Source organism: Pelobates fuscus, chromosome 2, assembly GCF_036172605.1.
Source record: "Pelobates fuscus isolate aPelFus1 chromosome 2, aPelFus1.pri, whole genome shotgun sequence".
NCBI classification, from domain to species: domain Eukaryota; kingdom Metazoa; phylum Chordata; class Amphibia; order Anura; family Pelobatidae; genus Pelobates; species Pelobates fuscus.
In genome coordinates this window covers 204,833,459-204,859,524 of record NC_086318.1, presented here as the reverse complement: position 1 = coordinate 204,859,524, position 26,066 = coordinate 204,833,459, and the positions used below count along the sequence as shown (strand labels likewise).

The window sequence follows — 26,066 nt, the reverse complement described above, 5'->3', positions numbered from 1 at the left end:
CATGACGACGCTGCATCATAAAAGGAAGTGGGTTTATCGCAGCTGGCCTGAAAATCGCTAGGGACAAGCTGAAACTTAGTAGAAGTGTCCCCAGTATCCTGCAATGAGATGCCAGCCTGTGACATGCACCTGACTGATACAGAAGGTAACCTGACTCCTGACTGATACAGAAGGTAACCTGACACTATCAGAACTAACATTTTGCTAAAAAAAACTCCAGTGTAACCTGTACTAAGCCTATATGTAATTTATGGTATATCCAAAACACACCATTTGCTAAGGATTTGCTGAACCTACTTTAGTAATCACCCATTTGGTCTAAAGGAAATGAGTGTGGTCCCTCCTGTCTTTTGTGGTAATAGATCTAATTTATGAACAGAATATATGAAACGAACAATGATATGCAAATTGATTGGCCTGCATATTATAGGACAGCACAGGCATAGTTGCCAAAGTTTGCAAACAAATGGAAAGATTAAACAAACAATGAAATGGTTAAATATGTATAACCTGGTCCCAATGCTAATGGGAAAAAATTCCTGAGGGAAAAAGGGGGAAAGCCATAGGGGCCAAGAACGTGCAGGGAGATTCCAGCATTTAGAATTGTTCTCTGTGTACATCATTTCATTTTGCATTGCTCAGTTTATTTTCCTAAATACACCTCAGCTCAGATATTCCTGGAATTCCTCACTGGTCCTTCTCCAGACATCTGGCAGATTCCTTCAGTGGCTATACTAGCTATTGTGCAAACATGACCCCACTAGTAGGGACACCAAACTAAGTTTAAAATCCTTTCCAAGGCCCAGTTAAAAAGCTACTTATATTCAAAGCATCTACTTGTTGGATATTTAGAGAGTATTGAATTTACCCATCTGTTATCAAATACCACAGCTATTCAACAGGCACACTACTAGCTCACTGAAAGCAGTGTAGAAATGTATATCAAAGGAACACAAACAAATGTTTCAACTGTTACAAAATGAGCAATAAGGCAAAAAAAAAAAAAAAAAACAACCATATTATTGTTTAAAGGTTTAATCCAGAGTTTTATTAATTGAAGAAAAACCTGCTACCATGCCTCCGCTGCTCCCGCTTAAAAAAAAGAAAGAAAGACGAAAACCTCACCTTTTTTTGTGAAGTGCCGATGCCAAGTTCTCCCTGCATACTGACCCTTCGCTAGTGGCATCACTCCACTTCACTGCAGGGGGAGGGATGTCTCAGAGGACAGGCTGAGGCGTGAACTTGGGTGGAACAGAGGGGGGGGCATACTGCCATTTGTCACCTGTCACTAGCAAGCTTTGTGTGTTTTGACAACAGAAACCCATTATGCACAGAATTCACATTAGCCTGGCCGGAACTTTGGCTAATGATGTTGCCAACTTCAAAACACTTACCAACCATGCCAACATCAAAACACTTAATGTAACCCTTTAATTACATATTTTTCTGTGTTTGTGCGAAAGGAGCGAGGGCAAGAATAGTGTTTTCAAAACTGGATATACTGGCTCACAAGAGACATTCTTTGGATCGCAGGTGTGGCCTTTGTATGGAACACAACTGCAGAATGATGAGATAATGTAATTTTGAGAGTTATAGCAGGAGATTGTAAGGCTGGGTACATTTTTAGGATCTTACTCAATTCACTACCCTGTAGTTCTGTTAAAGAAATTCAAGTTGTTTTGACAGGTGATGTCACTCAAGACAGCAAAGCTACATTTATTGACCTTAGAGATGTATACATGAGTGTCAATAAAAATCAGAACATTTAATATCAGTATAGAAAGCTAATGTTTTAAATCAAAAGGGGGTTTGTTCATTACATTACTTAAATGTAAAGTGAATGCAAAGCTTTTTAAAACTTAAGTTTCACAGAGAAAGCATTTGACAGTGCCACAGTTTAGTCCACAAATAAATCCAGCTTTAAATTTATTCCCAAACTATTGCCTGTTATTTTAAATAAACAGAAGTGCAGAAGAAACGTGAGCAAATAAGAAATTATGATGATGTCGCAGACAGATTTATCACAGACAATGAATGATGTCTTGCGTGCTAGGGAATATCATTATGTGGATGCTGTTAATTTTATCATCATATATTGATGCTAACAATTTTTTTTTACATAAATAACCATGGAATCGTATGAACTAGTAACTAGTAAGACAAATCGCAAGAATAAAATTAATAGTTAATGTGCTGCAGTGATATAGATATGGCACTTTAAAGTACATGTTTGCAGCAATGCTCTGTGGGTTAGAACGAAGAGGCTTTAAAAAAAAGGAAATCATTATAAACATGATTATAGTGCTTTAAATCTAGCCGCTCTCAAAATGTTTCCTAAGATTATACAAACAGAAATTTAACATACAAAAAATCCAAATCCACGCTTTTTCTATATTGATTTTGATTGGAGAAGTATATTAATGCATTTCATAAGACTGAGAAATTATTGTTTTTATTAATGTATATGTATTTTTGTTTGAGAATGAGAAGACAGTTATAACTGTGTGTGATATCTGACCGGTACAGAACATAAGAAATTAGATTAAAAGTAAAAATGCAATGTGCCGCATAAGCATCTTACATGGACTCTAAAATCCCTTAAAGCGCAGTGGCAGGGATCTCTAATTCTTCTGGGGCCCTGATGCAGTCACACAAGCTGCATTGTAGGTTGCTCCATCCTCTGAGCATTCCTTCTTCATAGAGAAGTATTCGTTTCAGAGTTCTCTATTAAACGCATTGTTAGTGGATCACAGTGAGCATATGGTTGAGCCATGTATCCCAATGCTTCTCTATGAGAAACATCTAATTGAACACAAGTCATCGGTAATCACAGGAGGCAATTTACTTGATTTTAAGCCTTTCAGGTCATAAATAGGGGAAGGGGTAGAACTGAATTTATATAGTTTAAGAGACACTCCAATTACATATATATATTTATTAATTGGAGTATTTCTTTAAACTTGTTAGAAATACTTTCAAACCACATATAGACATTTCAGAAGCAGCACAGAAGAAGAAAGGCATTATCTGTATACTAATCAAATTGCATCCCATGTATCTTTTTGAACAGTTTCCATGTGGCCAGAATTCCATTATCAGCAAGTATCCAAGTTGGAAGCAGTCATTTAGTTCACTCTATGACATAGATTCACATTAGAGATAAGTTATTATTAATTAAGAAGGGTGTAGCAGCCAAGAAGCATCCTTCACAATATGATTCGGAGCCAAACAATTCCTATGTACAGTTAAGCTGTCCTTGCGCTACTGTACAGGATTTATGGACTCACAGAGAAACTAAACAATACCACCACCTACAGGACATTTGTTTCTATACAGTCAAGGTGAACATTCTTTGTGCACAATAGTCTATTTGGACTCTCATTTAAATGCTTCATATTTAAAAAAAAAAAAAAAAGAAAAAAGAAAAATATTAAGCAACATCAATTCTTATCAATTATACATTTTATAATGCAAATTATCAACATTTTCTGAATGATTGAAGCAGTAAATACTTTGGAAAGAGGTATAAATAAAAATGATGTTGCTCGTGGTAAACATAACTATAAAGATATCTGAATATGATAATATTAAGACGAGCAATTGAGAATAATAAATTCTACTAATTTACCTTTCTTAATATTTATAAGGTGTGATTAATATCCTAATCAATGGTACTCATTTGAGCAACCTCAGATGAATAAAAGGTTTGTAACCCTAAGGTTTAAACAAACAAATATAGTAACCAATTTCATTATTTCAATAGTTTGTTTTACAAATCCAAAGAAACAAAATACAAAAAAAAACTGCAAAAATCAGCAAATGTAACTGTAAACTGCAATACTTTTTGTAAAAAGGAGCCATGGATACGATATGTTATGATGCAATATATGTTTCTATTCTAGCACAATACAGTAACTTGTCTTCTAAGATTATTATAATCCATTGAGACATTATTGAACTCATATGACGTTTTGTTCAGGATCAACCCTAATAAATAAAACAATGACATCTCTTATTTCATAAAATTGTAACTTTTTATTAAGAATAATGTTATTAGGGGTTAGGTACCTATTTGGATGTTCAACTCTAGCAGTAACGCAATAAGTACTAATCTGTTTTAACATGACAAATATCATGAGACCACAGACAACAGATACTTATATAGTATATACAGTGAGGGGGAAAAGTATTTGATCCCCTGCTGATTTTGAACGTTTGCCCACTGACAAAGAAATGATCAGTCTATAATTTTAATGGTAGGTGTATTTCAACAGTGACAGACAAAATAACAAAAAAAATTCCAGAAAAACTGTCGAGAAAGTTATAAATTGATTTGCATGTCAATGAGTGAAACTTAGTACTTGATGGCAAACCCTTGTTGGCAATCACAGAGGTCAGACGTTTCTTGTAGTTGGCCACCAGGTTGCAAACATCTCAGGAGGGGTTTTGTCCCACTTCTCCTTGCAGATGCTCTCCAAGTCACTAAGGTTTCGAGGCTGACATTTGGCAACTCGAACCTTTAGCTACCCCCACAGATTTTCTATGGGATTAAGGTCTGGAGACTGGCTAGGCCACTCAACTTGAGCCACTCATTTGTTGCCTTGGCTGTGTGTTTTGGGTCATTGTCATGTTGAAATACCCATCCACGACCCATTTTCAATGCCCTGGCTGAGGGAAGGAGGTTCTCACCCGAAATTTGACGGTACATGGCCCCATCCTTCGTCCCTTTGATTCTGTGCAGTTGCCCTGTCCCCTTAGCAGAAACACACACCCATAATGCTTCCACCTCCATGTTTCACAGTGGGGATAGTGTTCTTGGGGTCATAGGCAGCATTCCTTCTCCTCCAAACACAGCGAGTTGAGAAGATGCCAAAAAGCTCTTGACACTTTCACCCATTTCTCCTCTGAGTCATTCAGATGTTCATTGGAAAACTTCACATGGTCCTGTACATGTGCTTTCTTGAGCAGGGGGACCTTGCAGGCACTGCAGGATTTCAGTCCTCCACGGTGTAGTGTGTTACCAATTGTTTTCTTAGTGACTATGGTCCCAGCTGCCTTGAGATCATTAACATAATCCTCCCGTGTAGTTCTGGGCTGATTCCTCACCATTCTCATGATCATTGAAACTCCACGAGGTGAGATCTTGCATGGAGCACCAGATCAAGGGACAGTTATTTTTCTTCCATTTGCGAATAATCCCACCAACTGTTGTCACCTTCTCACTAAACTGCTTGGTCTTGTAGCCCATTCCAGCCTTGTGTAGGTCTACAATCTTGTCCCTGATATCCTTGGGCAGCTCTTTGATCTTGGCTATGGTGGAGATTAGAATCTGATTGATCGATTGCTTATGTGGACAGGTGTCTTTTATACAGGTAACAAGCTGATTTCAGCTTGTTACCTGTATAAAAGATACCTAGGAGCCAGAAATCTTGCTGATTGACAGGGGATCAAATACTTATTTCACTCATTGACATGCAAATCAATTTATAACTTTTTAACATGTGTTTTTTAGATTTTTGTTTTTGTTATTCTGTCTCTCACTGTTAAAATACACCTACCATTAAAACTATAGACTGATCATTTCTTTGTCAGTGGGAAAACATTCAAAATCAGCAGGGGCTCAAATACATTTTTCCCTCACTGCAAGCGACCAGAAACCATGGGAAGGTGGCCCTTGCTTGCCAATATACGCCCCAGGAGATCAAAAAAAGTGGCCCCTGGTCACTAATAGTTGGGGAAACTAGCCCCAGCTTGCCAATAGACACCCAAGCTCTACAGGAAGATGGCTTCTACTTATCAATATGAACCCAGGTACCCCAGTAAAGTGGCTCTTGTTCGTCAATACCTTTTACTTTCCTTGAGGGGTTCCAAGGCAGTATTTGGTAAACATGGTCCACTTTCCTAGGTTGCCTGAGTAGCTATTGGTAAGAAGGAGCCACTGTCCCTGGCTTTTGTCCATGCAAATGGTGTTTTAAAAGTCAAATAACTATTTGCCTAGGCAAAAGCTTATTACACATACACATTACACTTAGTCCCTAGTACAACATATGCAACTAATAAACTATAACTAATTTCAAACATATGTAGCCTTAGGCATATACAACTCCAGTTACACATTCACAATTAATATTACACACATTAAATCATACAAATGCAGCCCTTTTACATATATGCAGAACCTTTACACAATATTCAAGTATTGTGCCTGTGTGCTATTTTTTAAGACCTGTAGATGCTCTGTAAAGTGCTTGAAGCATCTGTGACCGATTTTAAAATCCTGCCTTGTCCTCCAAATGCAGGGAATTTTGATTGATGGCCAAACAGGATAATTTGCACATTAGCAAGTACCAGCCATCAATCCAATACAGAAAAGGGTAGTCCTTAGTTCCTCAGGTACATCCTCTTCAAGTTAGCAATTAGCATGGGATTGTGGCAGAAGTACATTAAAGGGACACTGCAGCTAATCTAACAATTTCATCTCATTATGTTGGTTATAGTGCTTGGAGTCCTCTGGCACTTAATTTTGGTCAGTTTAACACTGAATGAGAGTTCCTGGCTTCCCATAGTCCACCCCCTCTGGCTGTATAGCTTAGGCAGAGATTATACACTTCCTTGCAGTCATACTGATTCATACCTGCAATTACATTGGGATAGGCTGTAAGCAGTCAGCTGACACCTTCTCAGGCTAATGCTTCCTCAAGCAGCACAAAGGGTTTGGGCTTCTGAGGACTCTCGCTAAGCATTAAAACATTAAAAACTGTTTAATGATGAATGGAAGGATAGTATCAGGGAACTGCAGACACTATAACCACCTGAATAAAATGATGGCGTTTTTTTTCCTACAGTGTCCCTTTAACAGACATCTATCCAGGTGGATATCACCGCTGATGAAAGGATGGGGGATACCTTGGATCCTGGTGATTCCCTGGTACCTTGGATCCCTGGGGTGGATTCTCTCATTTGTGGTTCCCTTCTCTACAACAGCTATATGTCAACCAATAAAGTAGAAATGTAATGTGAGACTGTGACCAGAAAACCTTGTCTGAACATGTCCATATTTGAGCTACCTAATATTACGTAAGTGAAGAAGAAATGTTTATATTTGCAAGTTATTAATCATACAATGGTTTAACTAAATGGAAACGTCATTAAAAATTTACTTTTTGCACTTACGTTTGGTACATCGTTCAGATCCAGACGATTTGCTCCAGCCATGACAGCACTTGCCCCCACAGACATTAACCCTGTGATACAAATAACATTGGAATTAGCTTGAATTTTCTATATTAAAAATAGTCAGTATAAGTATATGCCAAAATCAGTTATAGAGATATGCAGCATGATTTAAAGTGTACTTGTCATACAACTAAAAATTATAGTACGGATATATGGGTGGACTGACACACAGAAACCTCCTATAGTGTTTCTTTGCTGGCGTAAGTTTAAAAAGGAGCCTTTAAGAACTGAAGGAAAATGTGGCCATAGCAGCCAAACTACCAAAACAGCTAAGATGATGCATTTTTCAGTTCAGCTATTTTAGGTCAAAATTGCAATTATATCAGTTCTCCACAATTTTCGGTTATATGAATAAATCCCATAGGGTGCAGACTAATGCCCAGTATAGAACCTGTATAGCCACCATGTAAAAATATTGCAGTCTGGGGTTTATATTTCCCCAGAGCACTACAAATGGAGATTTGCCTGAAATGTAATTATATCCAAGAGGACAAGTTTTATTCATTCAAGTGCACATTTGGCACAATTACATACTCTTTAAACAAACAGCTTAGGCCTTAAGAGGTCCTTAAGAAATCCTTAAGTTCTCAAATTGGGAATCACACATGTAAAAACATTACACACATCACTTTATTTATTAAATATAATCAGGGTAATACGCTAAACAGTGAAATGTCGGGAACTTCAAACGTTTAGGTAAAAATATCTGAGTCTCAAAAAATAGCCAAGGTGGAAAAAAATGTCAAAATGTTTCTAAAATTTTAAAGAATTTCTGACAATTGCCATTTTAATGAATAACTTTGTTTTGTAGCCTAAACATGCAAAATCTTAAAATAAATTACAATAAATATATAAAAACTTAAATGAACATGTCCCAATCAACATTATACCATGCCTCTAAACCTTCCTGATTTTGGCAGGACAGTCCCAATTTTTGGGTAATGTCTCACTGTCTCACCTTAATTTCCAAGGGTACCATTTTTGGGGACACCAGGGACCTTTTTCCAACAAACATAGCACGAGTGCATCAAACAGTGCTCCGTGCATGACCTGCCCTCAGAGGGCATGCTAAAATGATTGGCAGGCAGCCTGGTGTGTATTCACCTCCAATTAACTCAGGCGGGTGTGCTTCTTTGGGGTGGAGCTAATGACACAATAGATTACATTATTAGCCTGCCCCCGTTTACCTCCCTCCCACAGGCGTCCTGATAATCAGAGAAGGGAAGTATGTTATACTAGCAAGCGCAAGAAAGTCCTGCAAATCTCAGCCAAACTACATTAATGGCTAATTATATATTGTGGAGGGGCCTGATTGTCAGCCTCCTGCCAAAAAACTATGGGCCCTTTAAAAATGTATGTACTTTCGTACTCCAAAAAGAGAGACTCACCTTTAGCCCTGATTCCCTGGAACTGTTTACGGCATAAGACCATGTGCACGGTCGGTCAAAATTATGACTTCCATGAAAATCCTGAACCAGTTAACCGATCTGGGTGATTTTTGGATATGTTGGTCCCCCAGATTCGGTCTATCAGGGGATATGACTTTTGTGGGGTTTCTATGTGTTTTAGGGGTACTTTCAAGGTGTTTTTAAAAGTTGTGTTTTTTGTGCCTGGAGATTATTGAGTTTAGTGCAGTTTCTAACTCAATTATCTCCCAGGCATAGGGGAGGGTTTGTCTTATTTTTTATGGAAGTGTTATTATAGTACCAGGAGTATCCTGGCGTTTCCTTACATTAAGGGGTTAACCATTCACATTCACTTTTTCTTATTTTGATCCAGGAAGCATGGCCTGCTGCTGGGCAGGGGCAATACTGATTGGCTTATAATGGTCAGCTGATGCTCTAAGCCAGTCAGGAGCTCCCCATTAATAAAAAGGGAAAGCACCAGGGGCAGAGTCTGAACGCCATTCCAAGAGGACAAAAATGAGCTGCTTGTTTTATTTCTATGCATAACCAACCTCATAATCGATTATTCACAAGTAGACCCATGGTAAAATCTTCAGGCAGAATTCTGACTTTTGTGGCCGAATCTCTGAGAGCCTCTGTGATAGATACCTCGGAGTGGCCTACTTCAGCATGTGAGTGGGAGAGGCGAACCCCTCCTGTTTAAACCCCTGGCTTTGAGTTCTCACCAAACCTCACTTATGCACCACCTGTCTGCCACGTTTGGGTCGGTGGGAGTTATCCTGCCACCAATTCTAGGAATGACTGACACAGTATTCTTCATACCCAACTGTGAATACCCATGATCAACCTCCTCAACCTGCTCCTAGCTGTAGTGGGGAGAGTATCCTTACGGGAGGGCTCTGGACTGTCTCCTAACTGCATTCTGGCAGGAGCTTATTAGCAGAGTTTGCCAAAATAATCCAGTATTTGGTGGCCTACCTTACACTCGTAAGGATACCAAAATAATGTTTTTTACCACTACTTTGTGGCTGTCAGCCGCCAAAAGATCTAGATCAGACCTCATCATTTGCAACCATGCAATCATCCAAAGCTCCAGAGAACACACCATACTAGGCCTACCCTGCAAGGACTAAGACACAAGCAAAGACCTACTGCTTACTCAAAGGATGTCTTCACAGACCCATTTGTGGATATTGATTAAACTTCAGTTTAGAAACAATGCAGGCAACCTGGCCAAAGCATTCCATTCCCCACCAGTGCAGATCCATGTGATGAGTACCCCGTATTTCTTACAAAATGAATTAGAAGGCATTGGCTGACTGACAAACACATTCTCTAAGAAAAAAAATGCCAATTTGCTAGCATACCAGTACATACTAATGCTGGTTTTATACGCTTATACTTCTTTTATGTCACCTCTCTCACACTCGCATATTAAGTTACAAGTTACAGGACATTCTTAGTTCCTGATCTGCACCACTTATTTCCTTCTACCAGCAACTATATATCTTACTACTACTTACTACTAACCACCACTTTACTTTTACTATAACCTAAAATAAAATATGCAGTTTCTACCTTTATCTAGCCTGTTCTGCTTGCTATGTTCAGCTATGTGTGACTGGATATCCAAAAACAAAAAAAGGGCACGTACCTTTTTATGGTGCCCGGAGTGTTCCTTAAAAACAATGATTAAATAAAAAAAATTATAATGCTAATTGAGGATTCAATCTTTCCGGAAAATATCTTTCAACTTAAAATATGAAGATCGTTTGTGGATTGTCTAATAATGTTTTGTGGAAACACACCACAATGTTCTTCAAATTACAATTCTTTTTTAGATACACTAACCATAAAAAGTGTTATACAAAGTATGCACACAGATTGGTTCACAGCAGGATTGTGGTTGAATAAAACATTGGCATAGAATGTTCAGATTACTATGTTTACGAAGTAGTTAGCACCCTTTAAGGCTTTCTGACCTTCTAGGTCACGTCATGATAGCCAGCATTTAGAGAGAATATGTGACATTCTCGGTATATTACATGGTTTATCTTTCACACCACTGATTAAAGTTGCCATGGCACTCTGCATAAGACATTTTACTATTCAGGCCTAGATTGGTACATTCACCATTATATCATCATTACACTGAAATGTGAACATTTAACATGTTGTCATCAAAGAGATGCATTTTAACTATCTCTGTTAAACAGGATGATGTTGCAATTTCTATAAGTAGTCTTATTAAAACCCAACTTTAAATTCAAGCGCCTACAGCACTGAAGTAAAAATAGGGTTATAGTTAGGTTTTGAGGAGTTTTAAGATTTAAGATTTGGGTACCTAGACAGGGCCTGCTCTACCATTAGGCAAATAAGGCATTTGCCTAGGGCACCGAATTGTAGGGGTTCTCTAGGGTTGGTGCTGCTTCAGAGGAGCCCTCTCTGCTGCTGGGTGACTGTCACGTCCTGCTCTGCTCTGTTCTGATGTCTGGACTTGGCTTCTGGTACCCAGTACTCTTTTTGCTATTCTTGCTTGGTTTTCTAGTCTATGTCTGGTTTTCTTTATGATGGGATTTCTGGGTTCATTCCTATAGTTCATCCATGGATTTCCCAGTCTCCAGGTTTCATTTAAATGTTTGTTTTATGTTGCCACACCCGTTTGTTTTCCATCTTTCACTCTGTTTCAGTGTTCCTGCAGGCAGCTCCTCAAGGCTTCTGCCCTTTCTTGCAGGTAAGTGCTATATATGTCTTTTGGTTGTTTTTAGCATACTTTAGGCAGTGTAGGACCTGCCAGATATGGGGTACATTGGCGTTGTTGGCAGGCTTATGCAATGTATGATCATATAGTGTGACTAAATCCCCATGATTTCCATATGTAGTACTTAGTTAATTCTCCTCTTGTTTTGCCTATGTTATATTGTCTTGTTTTAGTTTGTATACCCAGTCCATGTACAGTCCTGTCCAGTCTTGCCCATGCTATGTCCATGTTTTCCTCGTGTCTTGTGTATATGTTCTGGGTTTAGCTTACTATCCTTCTCTGGTTCTGGGTTCTATTAGTTCTGTCTTGTTTTCATGTTTGGTGTCTATTTCTAGTCTTGCCTTGTTTCTGTACTGGATACAATCTTGCTGCAGAGCCTCCATATTCAGCTCCTGGGAGGTCTGCTTAATTTCCAAGCTCCTAGTTCCTGGTATCCGCTTAAGCTGATTCAGGGTCTTGGTATGTGGCTGCACAAACGCTGGTGCTCAACACCAGGGGGCGTGCGGTTACCCTGCACCAGACCCTGCTAATCCACCTCCACGCTGTGACTCCTACTCTGAACATCAGGCACAGCTTTTCAATTCACTGTTTTTTTACAGTAAGAACAATAAGGATGTGGAATTCTCTGTCTGAAAAGGTGGTTTTATCAGAGTCTGTACGGATGTTTAAACAGCAACAGGATGCATACTTGCAAAAATACAATATTTAGAGATATCATTTTTAATTAGTAGGAAAATAGTTTCTTGATCCACAGAGATAATTGGACTGCCATTCTGGCCAAGAAGGAATATTTTCGTTTTTTGTTGCAAAATTGGAGGCGCTTCAAACTGGGTTTTCTGCCTTCTTTTGGATCAACAGCAAAACAAATGTGAGAAAGTCTGACACACATTTTAGCTATGTAACTATGTAACTATGAAGATAATGTAGTTGCCTGCGTGCCAAAATGGAACTTTGTCAATGGTGGCAAAAATCCTTGCATTGTCCCTGGACCTAGAGTTAGGGGTTTAGGTTAAAGGAACACTATAGTGTCATGTCCCCCTCCCCCCTTTAACTCTGCAGTTCAAAACATAATGGTGTATATTCTTCTGCCATTAATTCCTGCTTTTGGGGATATTAGGGAACTGTCTCCAACATTCATAGCGTGAGTACATCAATAGAACACTAAATATGGGGAAGAACACTAAATAACAAAATCCAAGCTAATATAGTCAAGCTGCAATAAGGCTGTGTTGGAGAAAAACTGTTTTGGCCTACATTTTCCTATTCCGTTTTCAATACACTTGTTTACTGAATAAACCACTTCTTACAATGTATGCAATTTGAATGACTATCTGCAATGCTTTTTTTCCCCTTCTTAAATGGACACTATAGTCACCCAGACCACTTCAGCTCAATGAAGTGGTCTGGGTGCCAGGTCCCTCAGGTTTTAACCCTTCAGATGTAAACATAGCAGATTCAGAGAAACTGCTATGTTTACATTTGTGGTTAATCTAGCCTCTAGCCTAGTGGCTGTCTTCCGGACAGCCACTAGAGGCGCATCTGCGATGCTGGAGGCACATTTCGCCTCCCTCGTGCAGAGCGCATTCGGCTCCGCTAACGTCGGATGGGGGAACTGACGTCGGTAGGGGAGGAGAGGTCACCAGCGCCGAGGGAGCCCAGCACTGGATTAAGGTAAGCTGCTGAAGAGGTTTTAACCCCTTCAGTGCCACGGGATGGGGAGCCGGAGGGTGGGGGCACCCTCAGGGCACTATAATGTCAGGAAAACGGCTTTGTTTTCCTGACACTATAGTGATCCTTTAACACAGCACTGTATAAATTAATCATTCCATTCTATCCACTAGTAAATATTTAGTGTAGATCTCTTTAGAATGAAGTTAACACTATCTAAAGCTGACAGATTTATTTGGTGTAAATTGGCACTCTAAACTACTAATCTTAAGTTAAATATTTACTACAACCCATTGTTCCACCAAAGACTGAATCCTTATATATAATGGATATCTTTCACAGGCATTATAGCTATCAATGAAGAGGTAGAACCTTTAAGTTCTTTACACCATCAAACATGCTGTGCAGTATTTTACATTAATTAATTTTGTATACTTTTCTTTGCATTATGATAACTTTTTTGAAATAAAACTGTTAATTTAATTACATGTTTTTAAATACAAAATAGAACATTCTATAAATTGACAGTCTATTAGATGACTTGAATAACTTGATTAATAGTAGTGATTTATTTTCAATAATCAAACACTCACTTCTTAAATGACAAATGATCAGAGATTAAAAATGTTATTCTAGGGGAAATGATAGGACACGTGGTCAGAGAAGACAGCTAATCCAGGACTTCATGATGTACCATAACCAATTATGCAACCGAGAATTTAATTTAGAAGAACAATCTTGTTTCATTTATAAACAGATTCATGTTACACACTCACACAGCCAAGAAATTCTTAGTTCTTAGAGAAGGACATTAGGATGAAAAAGAGGGGCAGATGGAAAATGACTGAAAACATGGACAATTTTCTTTTCAGAAAATAACTACTTTTTAGGTTGGATAACAGGAGGTACAATGGATATAATTAATCAATTTAGCAGCTACTTTTTCTGCTTTAGATAGTCCGAACTCTGGAGATATGAATGGTTTTGAGGCAATGTTCAAAATTTGGAGCTATCTCAATAGAAGCCACCCTGCTGATTCCATTGGTAACCGTGTTAATGTATTTGCCGTACTTTTACAACACTGCGACACAATTGCACAACTTTACTAATAACGTGTTTTATAAATCTCCTCCTCTGGGGTATCACCCAATTGGTTTGTTTCACTGAACAAACAGATTCATGTACTTACTCGGGTGCATACGCATACCATGTGCTCTACAACTCCCATCATACACAGCCAACAAAACCTCTTTTTAGAGATACAACACAAACACTTTTTTTTTTTTTTTAAATCGCATAATCTAAATATATCTGCAAAAGTATGTTTGTTCCACTAGCTATTTCTGGTAAGAAATAATGAAAAAAATATATATTTTCAAAGCAATTGCGATTATTCAGAATTTTGTGTGATGGGTGGGTCGTAACTCCAACATGCCATACAGACATATCATAAAACAACCAAAAGGGACAATGGATAACAGCTTAATTTGATTTGTGATTTGGGGTTCTATGCATGGTATATAAAAAAAGAGATGATTTATAGGAAGAAAGATGATTGATATTTAGTGGACAGTCATTTAATGTTAATTATGTTCAAAGCCCAAGTGAAAAGTGACAAAGAGAGGAGAGGAGCAGTAAATATATATATATATATATATACACACACACACACACACACACATTTTTTTTTATATTTATATGTAATATTGATTTGTATTTATTTTTACTGCTCCTCCTTTTTTTACTCATTTGGTTACTTCTTATCACTTCATCTGTAAACCAGTTGGTGAGAAAATGTGTGTACTACAAAATATATACATAATATTATATTATATATTTATTGTGCAGTACATTAAGGTGCCCTTTTGGTTCTTCCTAATAATTTTACACAAAACGACTGCATGTATGAAATTCATCTATATTGAAATGTCACAAGGATAAATTCAAACCACACAAAAAAAAATCATTTTTCTGACAAAATGATTCGGCCAAACAATTTTCCCACTCCTCTATGCACAAGTCTAATTTATGGACCTGTAGACATGGTAGTAGTTGCATCAAAAACAGCTGGAGTACCATAATATCCTGTCACTAGCAGACATAGGTAAAAAGGAGCATAGGGATGTGCAGGGTATGTTCTAAATATGTCTAGGCTCACCCTGATGCACGGCTGATTTATACCTCATGTAGATCCCTACCTGCACCTATTTGTTAGTTTTGGTTGATTATCAGGTTGAAGATAAGTGAATGCGAAAATTGGCAGGATATATATAAATATGCCATTATTCCAAGAACAAAATGTTGGTATTTTGCGACTACTTTATTAACTTTGCATTAAAACTTAAAAGACCACTACAGGTACCCAAAACAATTCTTGGCGCTGTAAATACATTGAGTAAAATATGCTTAAATGGCATTTTACAAACTACAATGGGATGGACAGAGGTTACAGTAATATCATAGACCTTATAGACTAGAAAAAAAATAAATAAATACAAATATATATATATATATATTCAAGACTATAGGTTCCCTATAAGGTTTAGCTAGTATTTTTTTTAATAATCATATATGTTCTTAAAGGGATCCTACAGTGCCAGGAAAACGAAGCAGCCACTTACCTGAAACCAGCGCTGATGTCCCTCGGTGCTGGGTCAGGCTACACTCACACTCCTCCCCCACCGATGTCATTATTCAATGCTTTCCTATGGGGAAAATCTGATGCTGGATACTGGTAGACAGCCACTGAGTGTAGACTTAGTGCTGAAATGTAAACATTGCAGCACTAAGTACAATAGGGACACAGCACCCAGACCACTTCAATGAGCTGAAGTGGTCTGGGTGCCTACAGTGTCCCTTTAATGACTGAGAAATATATATCTATATCTAGAAGAATCCCTGTGTGCACACTTTAATTAAATGTGCAGTGCACACCGATGAAATGAATTTAGTGTTTAACACATTCAAATAATACCCGTACTCATGTTCTTGTGTTATTTTAGCTATAAATCACCAACACAGTCGCAGTGCTGTACAAAATGTATGCAAAACATACAAGTAATTAATGACTAACCAACACGATATGGGAACAAGATTTGACGAAAGCCCTGCTCAAAGAAGCTTCTAGTCTCTACAAATCTTTACTGTTTTGCTTGAATTTGTAACATCGAGCGCATAAATCATTTGATCTGCTTACATAGCATTTAGAGTCTAGTGTTTGCGATGAAAGAATGGCTAAACAGGAAGGGCATGGTCTATGTACAAGGGGAAATTATTTCATATAGAGAGAAAATATCCCTTCCTTTGGGATGGCTGACTGTAGAGTATTCTGAGAGTTATTTTAAGAACAGTGCCATAAACCAAGTGGTTAAAGTGGATTTCCAGCATGTAGTATTATGAGTGTCAGACACATAGCTACTAACAGTCTTGAATATAAAGAAACAGCTCTGACTGGAGACTTATGTCACACAATCCTACAATTTCTTCAAAAGCTGTCAATTCACCTTTATGAAACTATGAATTCTAATTTTTTACCATAACATGAAGGGCTGCTGAATATTTACAAAATCCATCTGGCACAAAATAGTTTGTCAAAACTTTACCAGTTCTCGTTATATTTTACATTTGGGATGCAACAGAAGGTCGTCATTTAAAGGAACACTATAGGGTCAGGATCACGAACATGTATTCCTGACCCTATAGTGTTAAAACCCCCATCTAGGTGGCTTGCCCCCCATGGACCCTTTAGAAGGGGTTAAAACATACCTTGTTTCCAATGCCATGTGGGTTTTTCCGGCGCTGGCCCTGCCCCGATCTGCTTCTTTGGTGACATCATGAGAATTTACGATTTTTAGCCAATCCAATGCTTTCCCACAGGGAAAGCATCGGATTTTCTGAAACTGGCATGGAGGATTGATAGGGCCAAATGCCAAATTGGCCAATCAGCAACTCCTCAGCATTGATTCATTGCATCTCAATGAGGAAAATTCATCGTCTCCATGCAGAGCGTGTGCAGCACTGCCCCAGGAAGCACCATCTGAGTAGTGGTCACAGAGTTAATCCGTAGGGGGCAATCTAAACACTGCCATTTCTCTGAAAAGGCAGTGTTCACATGAAAATGCCAGAAGGAAATGATTCATGCCCTTCACTTACCTTTTGTGAGATGGACTTTCCAAGGGTTCTTCAATAGATTCAGTAGAGCGGGACCGGTCCAAGATGGCGCCCGCATTCCTCGACGCTCAGCACATAATTCCATAGACGTGCGGCGTCTATGTATTCTATGTCTATGTAGGAAATATACTTCCCAGCTATTTGGTCCAACTCAGGGTTAATCTAGGACAATATGATTTGTAACTAATTTAGAAATTTATTTCTTTAATTCAGATGATTGGTATTTATTCAAAGTTGAAGCTACAAACGTAACTAATTTTTGGCACATTTTGTCTTTTGTAGTTAGCCTATAAGGCTTTGTAATTAGATAAGCATTCCACATTGTCTAAAAAGCAGACATTCTGAGTTCAAAGTATAAGCATGCACACAAGCACATTCTAGGAAGGTCAAATGTCATATTAATAGTTTTCAATATATCACATGTTTTACTTTAAGCACAGTGTGCCATAGCAAACTGGTTGAAACCCCTGATTTACACACCACCCCATTCTAACCATACTAGTTCATACTCTAATGCCACTGGAGTGGAATGGAATTCTTTCAATTAAATCTATAGTCAAAGTCATACAACATAAAGAGTATACACCACGTTTTGATTTACGGTATTTTGAACAGTAATTGGAAAGAAGCCTACTCATTTACTTGAAAGTATTTGTCATTATTATTGGCATTTATATGGCTCTGAATTCTTCCGCAGTGCTTTACAATATTATACAGGGATGAATTTAACAACAAATGAGACAAACTATTACAAATTTTGACAGGAACAATAGGTTGATGAGGACCCTGTTCGAACAAGCTTACAATCTAGATATTCCTTGGGGACCTGGAACATACATATGTACCATGTTTCAATGAAGTTGTACAGAAAAAAGGTGTTTTCCTTTTCATAGTGATCAGTAGGAGCTTGTTGAGTAGTAAATATGGTAACAATAAAACAGTCTATATGGCTTCAAATTCTATATAAGCTTTTTATCGTACTGTTTATAAATCTGACACTACCATATGAAATATAAGCATAGCACAGCAACCAGGCATTATGTTTATATTGTTCTGAAAAGTTAATTGAAAAGTAAAATTCCACTTTTAGAGAGTAGCAAAAAACATGGTTATTTTGGACATCCACATTGCTTCCTTTAATGCATTCCTTGATCTATTGTTTATCTTTTGATACCAATTTCACCCTTTACTTTATGGAACACATATAAAGCATTTAAGATTGCTGCAGGGCTGCCACTAGAACACTTTGGGCCACTTACAACCCCAAAGTCCCCCCTCCACACATACACAATCCTAAACACAGACACTATACTCACAAACACAGCAATTGATACACACACAAACAGTCATGGACAAGATATTGATATACACTGCTAGACAGGAACAAACAAAGATTGACTTCTCTGGTGTCCAGAGATGATCTGGCTGCAAATGCCAATGCACTATTCTTCTCCTCTGGCACAGCTTTTTCACATATGTTATCACATTCTCCTGAGACTACCGCGCAGGATAAAAAAAGGACACCCCGCTAATGGGCCCGCACCCAATTGCCTCCATGCAGTCTAATTGTAACTCCTCAACTGGACTGCATATCTCTAGAGGGACCCTTATTGGCCCTAGTGCTCAGTCAGGGCCCTTAACAATGTAGTGGTTATACCTCTCCCCTTCCACAGTGGCGGCTATAACTCCTTGCCTGTCAGACAGCCAGGGAGGTTTTCTTAAACTGCCAGTAGCTCCACAGATCTTATGTAAGTGGCAGTTTCACTGTACAAGCACGCACCTGCCTTCCTCCCCTTTTTAATCAGTGAGTAAAGGGTTCCTTTAATATTGTCAAAATTCCACCTCCTTCTTGGCTTTATTTTGTACATCCTAATGTTTAGTTTTCTTCACTAAACAATGAGCTGAGTTAATGGGGAAAAAAACACAATCAAAGCCATAATAACACTGGAAAATTGTTAAATTCAGCCATTTCAATTTTGCAAGTTGGCTGTCCTGTTGTTTGTTAAGTGTACCCAAATGTGAACTAAAATACTTTGAACTGATGAATGAATGTCTACTGATATAATACAAACATTATTTTTCAGAGAACAAAGCTATTGTTCTAAAGCTGAACCTAAATGGGTACATTAAACACATGGACTGAAAAGTTAACGATTTAATATCAGTTAGACATAAAGAGGGTTAATGATGGCTCCTGACCAGTCTGAAGAATTCCATCATTGATTTTTAAAAACACAATCATTTCCAACTCAATTTCCACATTAACGTCCACATGAAAATCTAAATTATGTTTCCTTTAGAGTAAGTACGAATAATGCGGTAAGAGCAAAACACGCTAAAACTCCCCACTCATTTATGCAAATTCAAAATGTACTATTACACATCATCTACATATCTAACGCAAGACCTTGATTCATTCAGCATTTCTTTAGTCGCCTTTATCATAGAATCACTGTTTTAAACATAGCTTTTTTTAAACCAAAGCATAGGGTGTGATCCAAAAGTACAAATAACCAGAAAACAACCATAGGCTGTACAGTTGCAATCTTTGGGGTCTTGTCAGCATGGTGCTGGTTCTAGTCTAGGAGTCTGAACCATTCTTTATTAAAAAAATGTAAACATTTAACAAAATGTAAATGTTTTGGAGAAAAGAGATCATGAATATGAGGACAAAATATATCAAATTCACTCAAAGGAACACTATAGGGTCAGGAATACAAACATGTATTCCTAACTTTATAGTGTTAAAAACACCATCTAGCCCCCTACATATAGTAAAATCTTGCTTTTATTCCAGTTTGCTGCTGCAGTCTCTGCCCCTGATGTGCCTGCTTGGCTGACCTAATCAGAAGTGGTGAGTAAAGCCAATCACAATACTTTCCCATAGGAAAGTATTGGATTGGCTGAGTTTGTCAAGGAGGCAGATCAGGGGCAGAGCAAGCGCAAGCCAAACCCAACCCCGGCCAATCAGCATCTCCGCATAGAGATGCACTGAATCAATGCATCTCTATGAGGAAAGTTCAATGTCTCCATGCAGAGGGTGGATACACTGAATGTCAGTGATGCACAATGTGCAGCACTGCCACAGGAAGCACCTCTAGTAGCCATCTGAGGAGTGGCCAGTGGAGGTATTCATAGGCTGTAATGTAAACACTGCATTTTCTATGAAAAAACATGTTTATTGCAAAAGCCTGAAGGGAATGATTATACTCACCAGAACAAACATAAAAAGCTGTAGTTGTTCTGGTGATTATACGTCCCTTTAATTTCCCCTCTAAAATGATCAAATGCTGAAGTCCTTATAAGAACTGTAGCAAAATAAGATGTTTTATGTTGATACCTGTCAGTGTGATGTTTCAGGCTGCAGTGCATTGACTAGTGCTGGCTAACAATGGTCCATATTTGTTTACAAGCTATATTCCTCATGATGTATTGCTGGCCTATCACTAGTCTACAATTCATAGGATTTGTAGCCCAAAAACAGAGTGGTGCCGCCAAGGATAGCCATCACTGTTATATCTGTCTGCTACTGCTGACTGCAACAGGCTTAATGGCCAACATGAGGCATGTAAAATATGTTAATGATGAGCTTAATAAGCCTTATAAAGTCTCCAGTCCAAGATCCCAGGCACCTGCTGGTATATCTCCTCTCTGACGAATAATGGACTTCAACTAGTGTGATGGCTAACAGCTCTTTAAGATGTCTATGCCTCTGGTATTAAGCAGTAGCATAGGATCAGTGCAGTGATCTAACTTGTCTCTTTGACAACCAACCAAGTATAGGATGACCATTAGGCTGAAATTGACAGGGAAGCATAAAAAAGTGTAGTTTACAAGCTTAACTAATAAAATGTATTTTTAGAGCAGTATACGCCATCGTGGTGGTGAATTTGTCGGCACAAAGTCTTCCTTGAACTATATTAACTCATTCATATGCAACAATGCTACGAAATGCTTGAAAGCACACCCCCCTTGACCCCAGAGGGATAAAGGAGGCTCCTGTCATTATCTGGCTATGATCTTTTAATGTGATCCGTTATCAGTGATCTCCATTGTTAATTCTCCTGTCTCTAGATTACAAATTATGATTAGAATTAACATTTTTCTACCAGATAAATACCTGCCGACTGTCTTGGATTCACAAGCTCAGTCCTTAATGTTGTTACTTTACCTATCATCATTACATTTCAGTAATTTAACTTTAACTGAATATATATATATATATATATATATATATATATATATAGTATTTACTTTTTTAAATGGTTTGAGTAAATAACTAACTCTAATTTTCCCAAAATACATAAAATAATCCTTGTCTACCATTCTCTTAAACAAATGTAGTTTAACCCCTTGAGGACACATGACATATGTGACATGTCATGATTCCCTTTTATTCCAGAAGTTTGGTCCTTAAGGGGTTAAGTAGTCAGATTAGCCAAAAACAAGAGTTTACAAGACAACAGAGAACGGACAACAGCTCAAATAGCTTATCCTTTGAATAGGCCCTCCATGCTCACGTTTCATACAGGTTTTAGCTCACTTGTGCCACTACATAGAGAACCTTAGCTATTCATGTATCAGATTGAACCTACCAAGATGAGCAATCCAGATCCACAATACTGGCAGGTTCCCTCTGCACAAGATATATAGCGACCCCAGACAATCGTTTCAACCAGATGTTCCTATTGACCAAGTAGGCTTTTTCGAGAATGCATATTGCAGGGCCAACTTAAAGGTTTCTGTGCTACATGATACAGTGATACATTTTATTAAGCATCACTGGTTAAAGGGAAAAAATGGTAACATGTACCATTTTAGATTTTACGATTCTAACTGTGCCTTTACATTTGTTTATGTATCTGTTTATTAGAGTTTTATTACCTGAGGACATTTTGTGACACTCTACAAAGTGATTGATGTGAATTTCTTTAGAGTTACATTATGGATTGAAGAATGAAACATTCTATCCACAAGCCTACAAACAAGGATGGATTAAGAACAGGTGGGAGCCCGGGGCCACAATGTCACAAGGGACCCACTAAATATATTTAATGCAAGGTTTGACAAACCCCAGAAGCCAGGAAGTCAAGGCTCCTAAAAATGTTACCGCTGGCGCCTAACATTTTTGAGAATGTTAAAAAGAAATTGAGCATATATCTCTTCCCTGCCATTGAAAAATAACAGGGTTACTCCTAAACATGTCTTGATGTCACATACATTCAACAAATCAGTTTCTGGGACAATGTACATTAGTATACTAAACTGGAAAGCTGATACATCACATGTAAATCACTGTTTTATACAGAGTATTTACACTTTTATCCCTTTTACAACGCTTCTTATATTGGGCGCTTGTTGCCAGACACTGGATACTATTTACCAGTTTCATTTGTTAGCTCATCATCTACCATGAGCATCCACATGCCATTTTACAATATAATTAACCCATTCATGCATACAAAGATATCAGCTAATGCCCTTTGCCTACTGATGTTATTAAATATTCTGAAGAGCGCCTGTTAATTTACCACTGTAAAAAAAAAATGTTTTAAGCAACTTGTCACATTAGTACATTTTAAAAAGTGTGGCGGGAGTTAGTCAGGTGTCAACAGTGTATATCATTTATAACTCTAAGTCCTAATTTAACTCTGGAACCAATATAAGAGAATATTATGTGTGTGGTGCGCAGAAATGATACACCATTTTAAATGTGCCATCAATTTAGCATTTCAATTACATACTTTTCCAGCACATGATTAATTTCACTATTCTAATTACACATTCAAGATCAGTGTCACCCATAACAGTGATAAATTACACAAAACAGAACTAAAAAGTTCTAAAAGTGAATCTAAAAGTTAAGACCTTTGCTTCACTTTTCTACAAGTGGCACTTTCAGAAATGAATCCACTGTTTTTAATGTACTGGACTCTGGAGGATCTATTAAAGTCGTATAAAAGTGACTGTAAGGATAAGTTCAAAAAGTAAAGCAATCACCATAGAAACGAAATGTAAGTTGTATGTTGACTGTTTCTTTCCATTGTACTTGTCCCACTTTTAAAACTGTACATTTTTATTTTACTGACAATTCTATAAATCTTCTGTCCAATATAAAAGGTGTAATTCACCCCAGCTCACCCTGCACTTCTTGCAAATACCAAGCAGTCCCATTCAGAATTCTTACAGACCAATCCCACCTCCCTTTCCCCAAGAACTGTTATTAATCACATTCCCTTAATATCCTCATTCATAACTCACACTAACATCAAGAATAAGAAAACTCCGTTATGCATTATAAGTGCTGCTTACTACATATGCCCACCCATCTGCAACAAAATGCAACTCTCACCATGCAAAGCCATTCCAAAAGTGGCTGTGCGTGGTGGGTGTTGCAGCCTACACCACTGATCTTGGCAGAACAATAACTATCCATGTAGCTACCGGCTAATTGTTACATGGTAATCACAAGCACCTGCCTCTATATAATCTGTATGGCTACAATATATCTCTGGGCTATAACCAAAACAGTGCAGTTCTAAGCATGTCCAAGGGATTCCCCCATCCCCCCTAGCCTGTACTCAAGTAGTTCAATGAAACAAGCCTCTCACCCCTGTAGCTGGAGTTTGTGCTGCAACTGCTGAAAAGTAGGGTTCCTCTGAGGGTCGTGCTGCAGACTGCTGCTGGAGAAGTAGTGCCTGGTCATTTTGCCCACAGCCTGTCCAGTCTGGCCCGCAATGTGTTGGGGCTGCTGTTGGTGGACGGCAGAAGGGTTGCCGCTGACTCTGCTCATCCTGCGGGTCCTCTCCTGGGTGCTCCCGTAGCTGGTGCTCTGCTGCCTGCTGCTGATCACTGTGTTGCGGTTGCCCAGGGGCACAGAGTGCTGGTAGGTACCAGGAGGTCCAGGGTGAACCACATAAGTGATCTTCCTAACTCTCTCAACATTAGCAGCCACACAAGATAGGAGAACAAATGCACAGAGCACGATCCCCCACCTGTTGTAAGCCATGTATGCAGGCAACACTCACACCCCGCAAACGTTTATAAATATATCTTCTCCTGAAACTGAAATAAACTGGTGTTTTCCTTCCTGAAAGCGGTGTTTTTTTATTCCTCTCCTTCCCAATTCTTCTTTCCAGGTTTTCCTTCACTCTTGCCTGTTAAGTGAAAAAAATAGAATCCTCTCCTTGTTCCAGGCAAACCTTTCAGGCTTTGCAGCAGTTTAGTTGTAGCCAGTAACTATAAACCTGATTTCAAGTGGCCAGGGGGAAGGTGGAGGGGGGAATGGTGAAGAAGCAATGGATCTGTGCTTTTAGGATCTTGTTTTAAAGCAGCAGCCAAGAAAAGTGTGAGAGAGGGAGTTTATAAAGAGAGAGAAAGCTAGAGAGAGAGAGTGAGGGTGAGAGAGAAAGGAAGAAAGTAGGAGGGGAATAAAAAAGGGGGCAGTTCAAGAGGTTTCTATAAGGAGCAGATGTTTAAGTTGCCTTAGCTGCCAGTGTAGGTCTTTCTGTCTGTGAGGAAGACCAAGCAGAATGTTGCGGCTGAGTTTTCAAAAAAAGAAGAGAAAAAAAATAAAAAAGGTGGCTTTAAAAGTTAGTGAGTGCCTGTCATCAGCAAGCGGCCAATCCCGGGGAGATATGACGTCACGGCGCATCCTAACTGGGAGATAAGTGGCCAATGCAGAGACATCCTTCCTGCACACTGCTATGGTGTTAGGGGATTTCTGTGAAATAAGTTAAGGAACAGAAAGTTGCCCACTCCTGACACTAAAACTTAGTAAACAGACTCCCTGAGCACATCATTATATAATCAATGTCCCCTTTCTAGAATTGTAAAGCACAATATGTTGGTGCTTTTCAAATAATATTAAATATATATTTTTTCATAAGATTTTTTTAAAAAATCAACTTGTATAAATTATTAGTATTTTCTCATTTATATATATTTCTTTAATTGGGTGGTATGTTTAGTTTTTCTTACCACATTTCTGGCAATGGTACAACTTTGCTTCTTAACTGTAAGCTGACTAGTCTAGGAAGAGTCTTTTCTGATTTTTGCTGGTGTTTTTTTAAAATTTCTATTATGTATTTATAAAGCACCAACATATTCTGTGATGCTGTACAAATGGGGGAAATAAAAAGTGCAGTAAAGACAACAAAAAAGGAACAGAGGACCACTTCGTGTGTTGTATTCCCTATTGCAAATGTACAATATATTTGAGCTTTATAAATAAAGTAATACAAATAGTTTGCAGCGGTTAAATGATTAGCACCGTTCCAATTATTAATCATATCATTATGCTTTAGCAGATACCTACCATACCCCTTATATGTTGTGAACTTCATTTTTTTTTTAAAAATATGGTGGTTGATCATCATCAGTGATGGAAAACCAATACCTATGTATTTTGATTTTTATATTATTCATTTAATAGTTCTTATTAGTGAATCAGTCTAAGCAAAAATAGATGTTTTACATGTTTTTAATTCTGATAAATATTGCAATAACAAATAATAATGTGTGTATGTATATATATATATATATATATATATATATATATATATATATATATATATTGTTTGTGTATTGTATTTTTGTAATATTGTATCCTATTGTAACAATTCAATGTTTTGTGGACCCAGGACATACTTGAAAATGAGAGAAATCTCAACGTATCCATCCTGGTTTAAATTGCGGAAGAGTATTATATAGCGTTTTGCCCCTCTTACAACCCGCCTCCTTGTCGATTTCAGACAATCCAATGCTTTCTCTATGGGAAAGCATTGGATTGGCTAAAAAAACAAATTCTGATGATGTCACCAAGG

At 38.1% G+C, this 26,066-nt stretch overlaps 1 protein-coding gene across 2 annotated transcripts in view; it reads right to left on the bottom strand.

Annotated features, from left to right (window-relative positions):
- Positions 1–24,799, bottom strand: part of LTBP1 (latent transforming growth factor beta binding protein 1) — a 395,779-nt gene extending 370,980 nt beyond the window's left edge. For both annotated transcript variants that reach the window (XM_063443116.1, XM_063443117.1), the window contains exons 1-2: positions 23,853–24,799; positions 7,174–7,244 (exon numbers count right to left, since the gene is read on the bottom strand). In XM_063443116.1, coding sequence (XP_063299186.1) covers positions 7,174–7,244; positions 23,853–24,250 — 469 coding nt within the window. In that variant the 5' untranslated portion in view covers positions 24,251–24,799. The remainder of the gene's footprint in view (positions 1–7,173; positions 7,245–23,852) is intronic.
- Between the last annotated feature and the right edge of the window lie 1,267 nt (positions 24,800–26,066).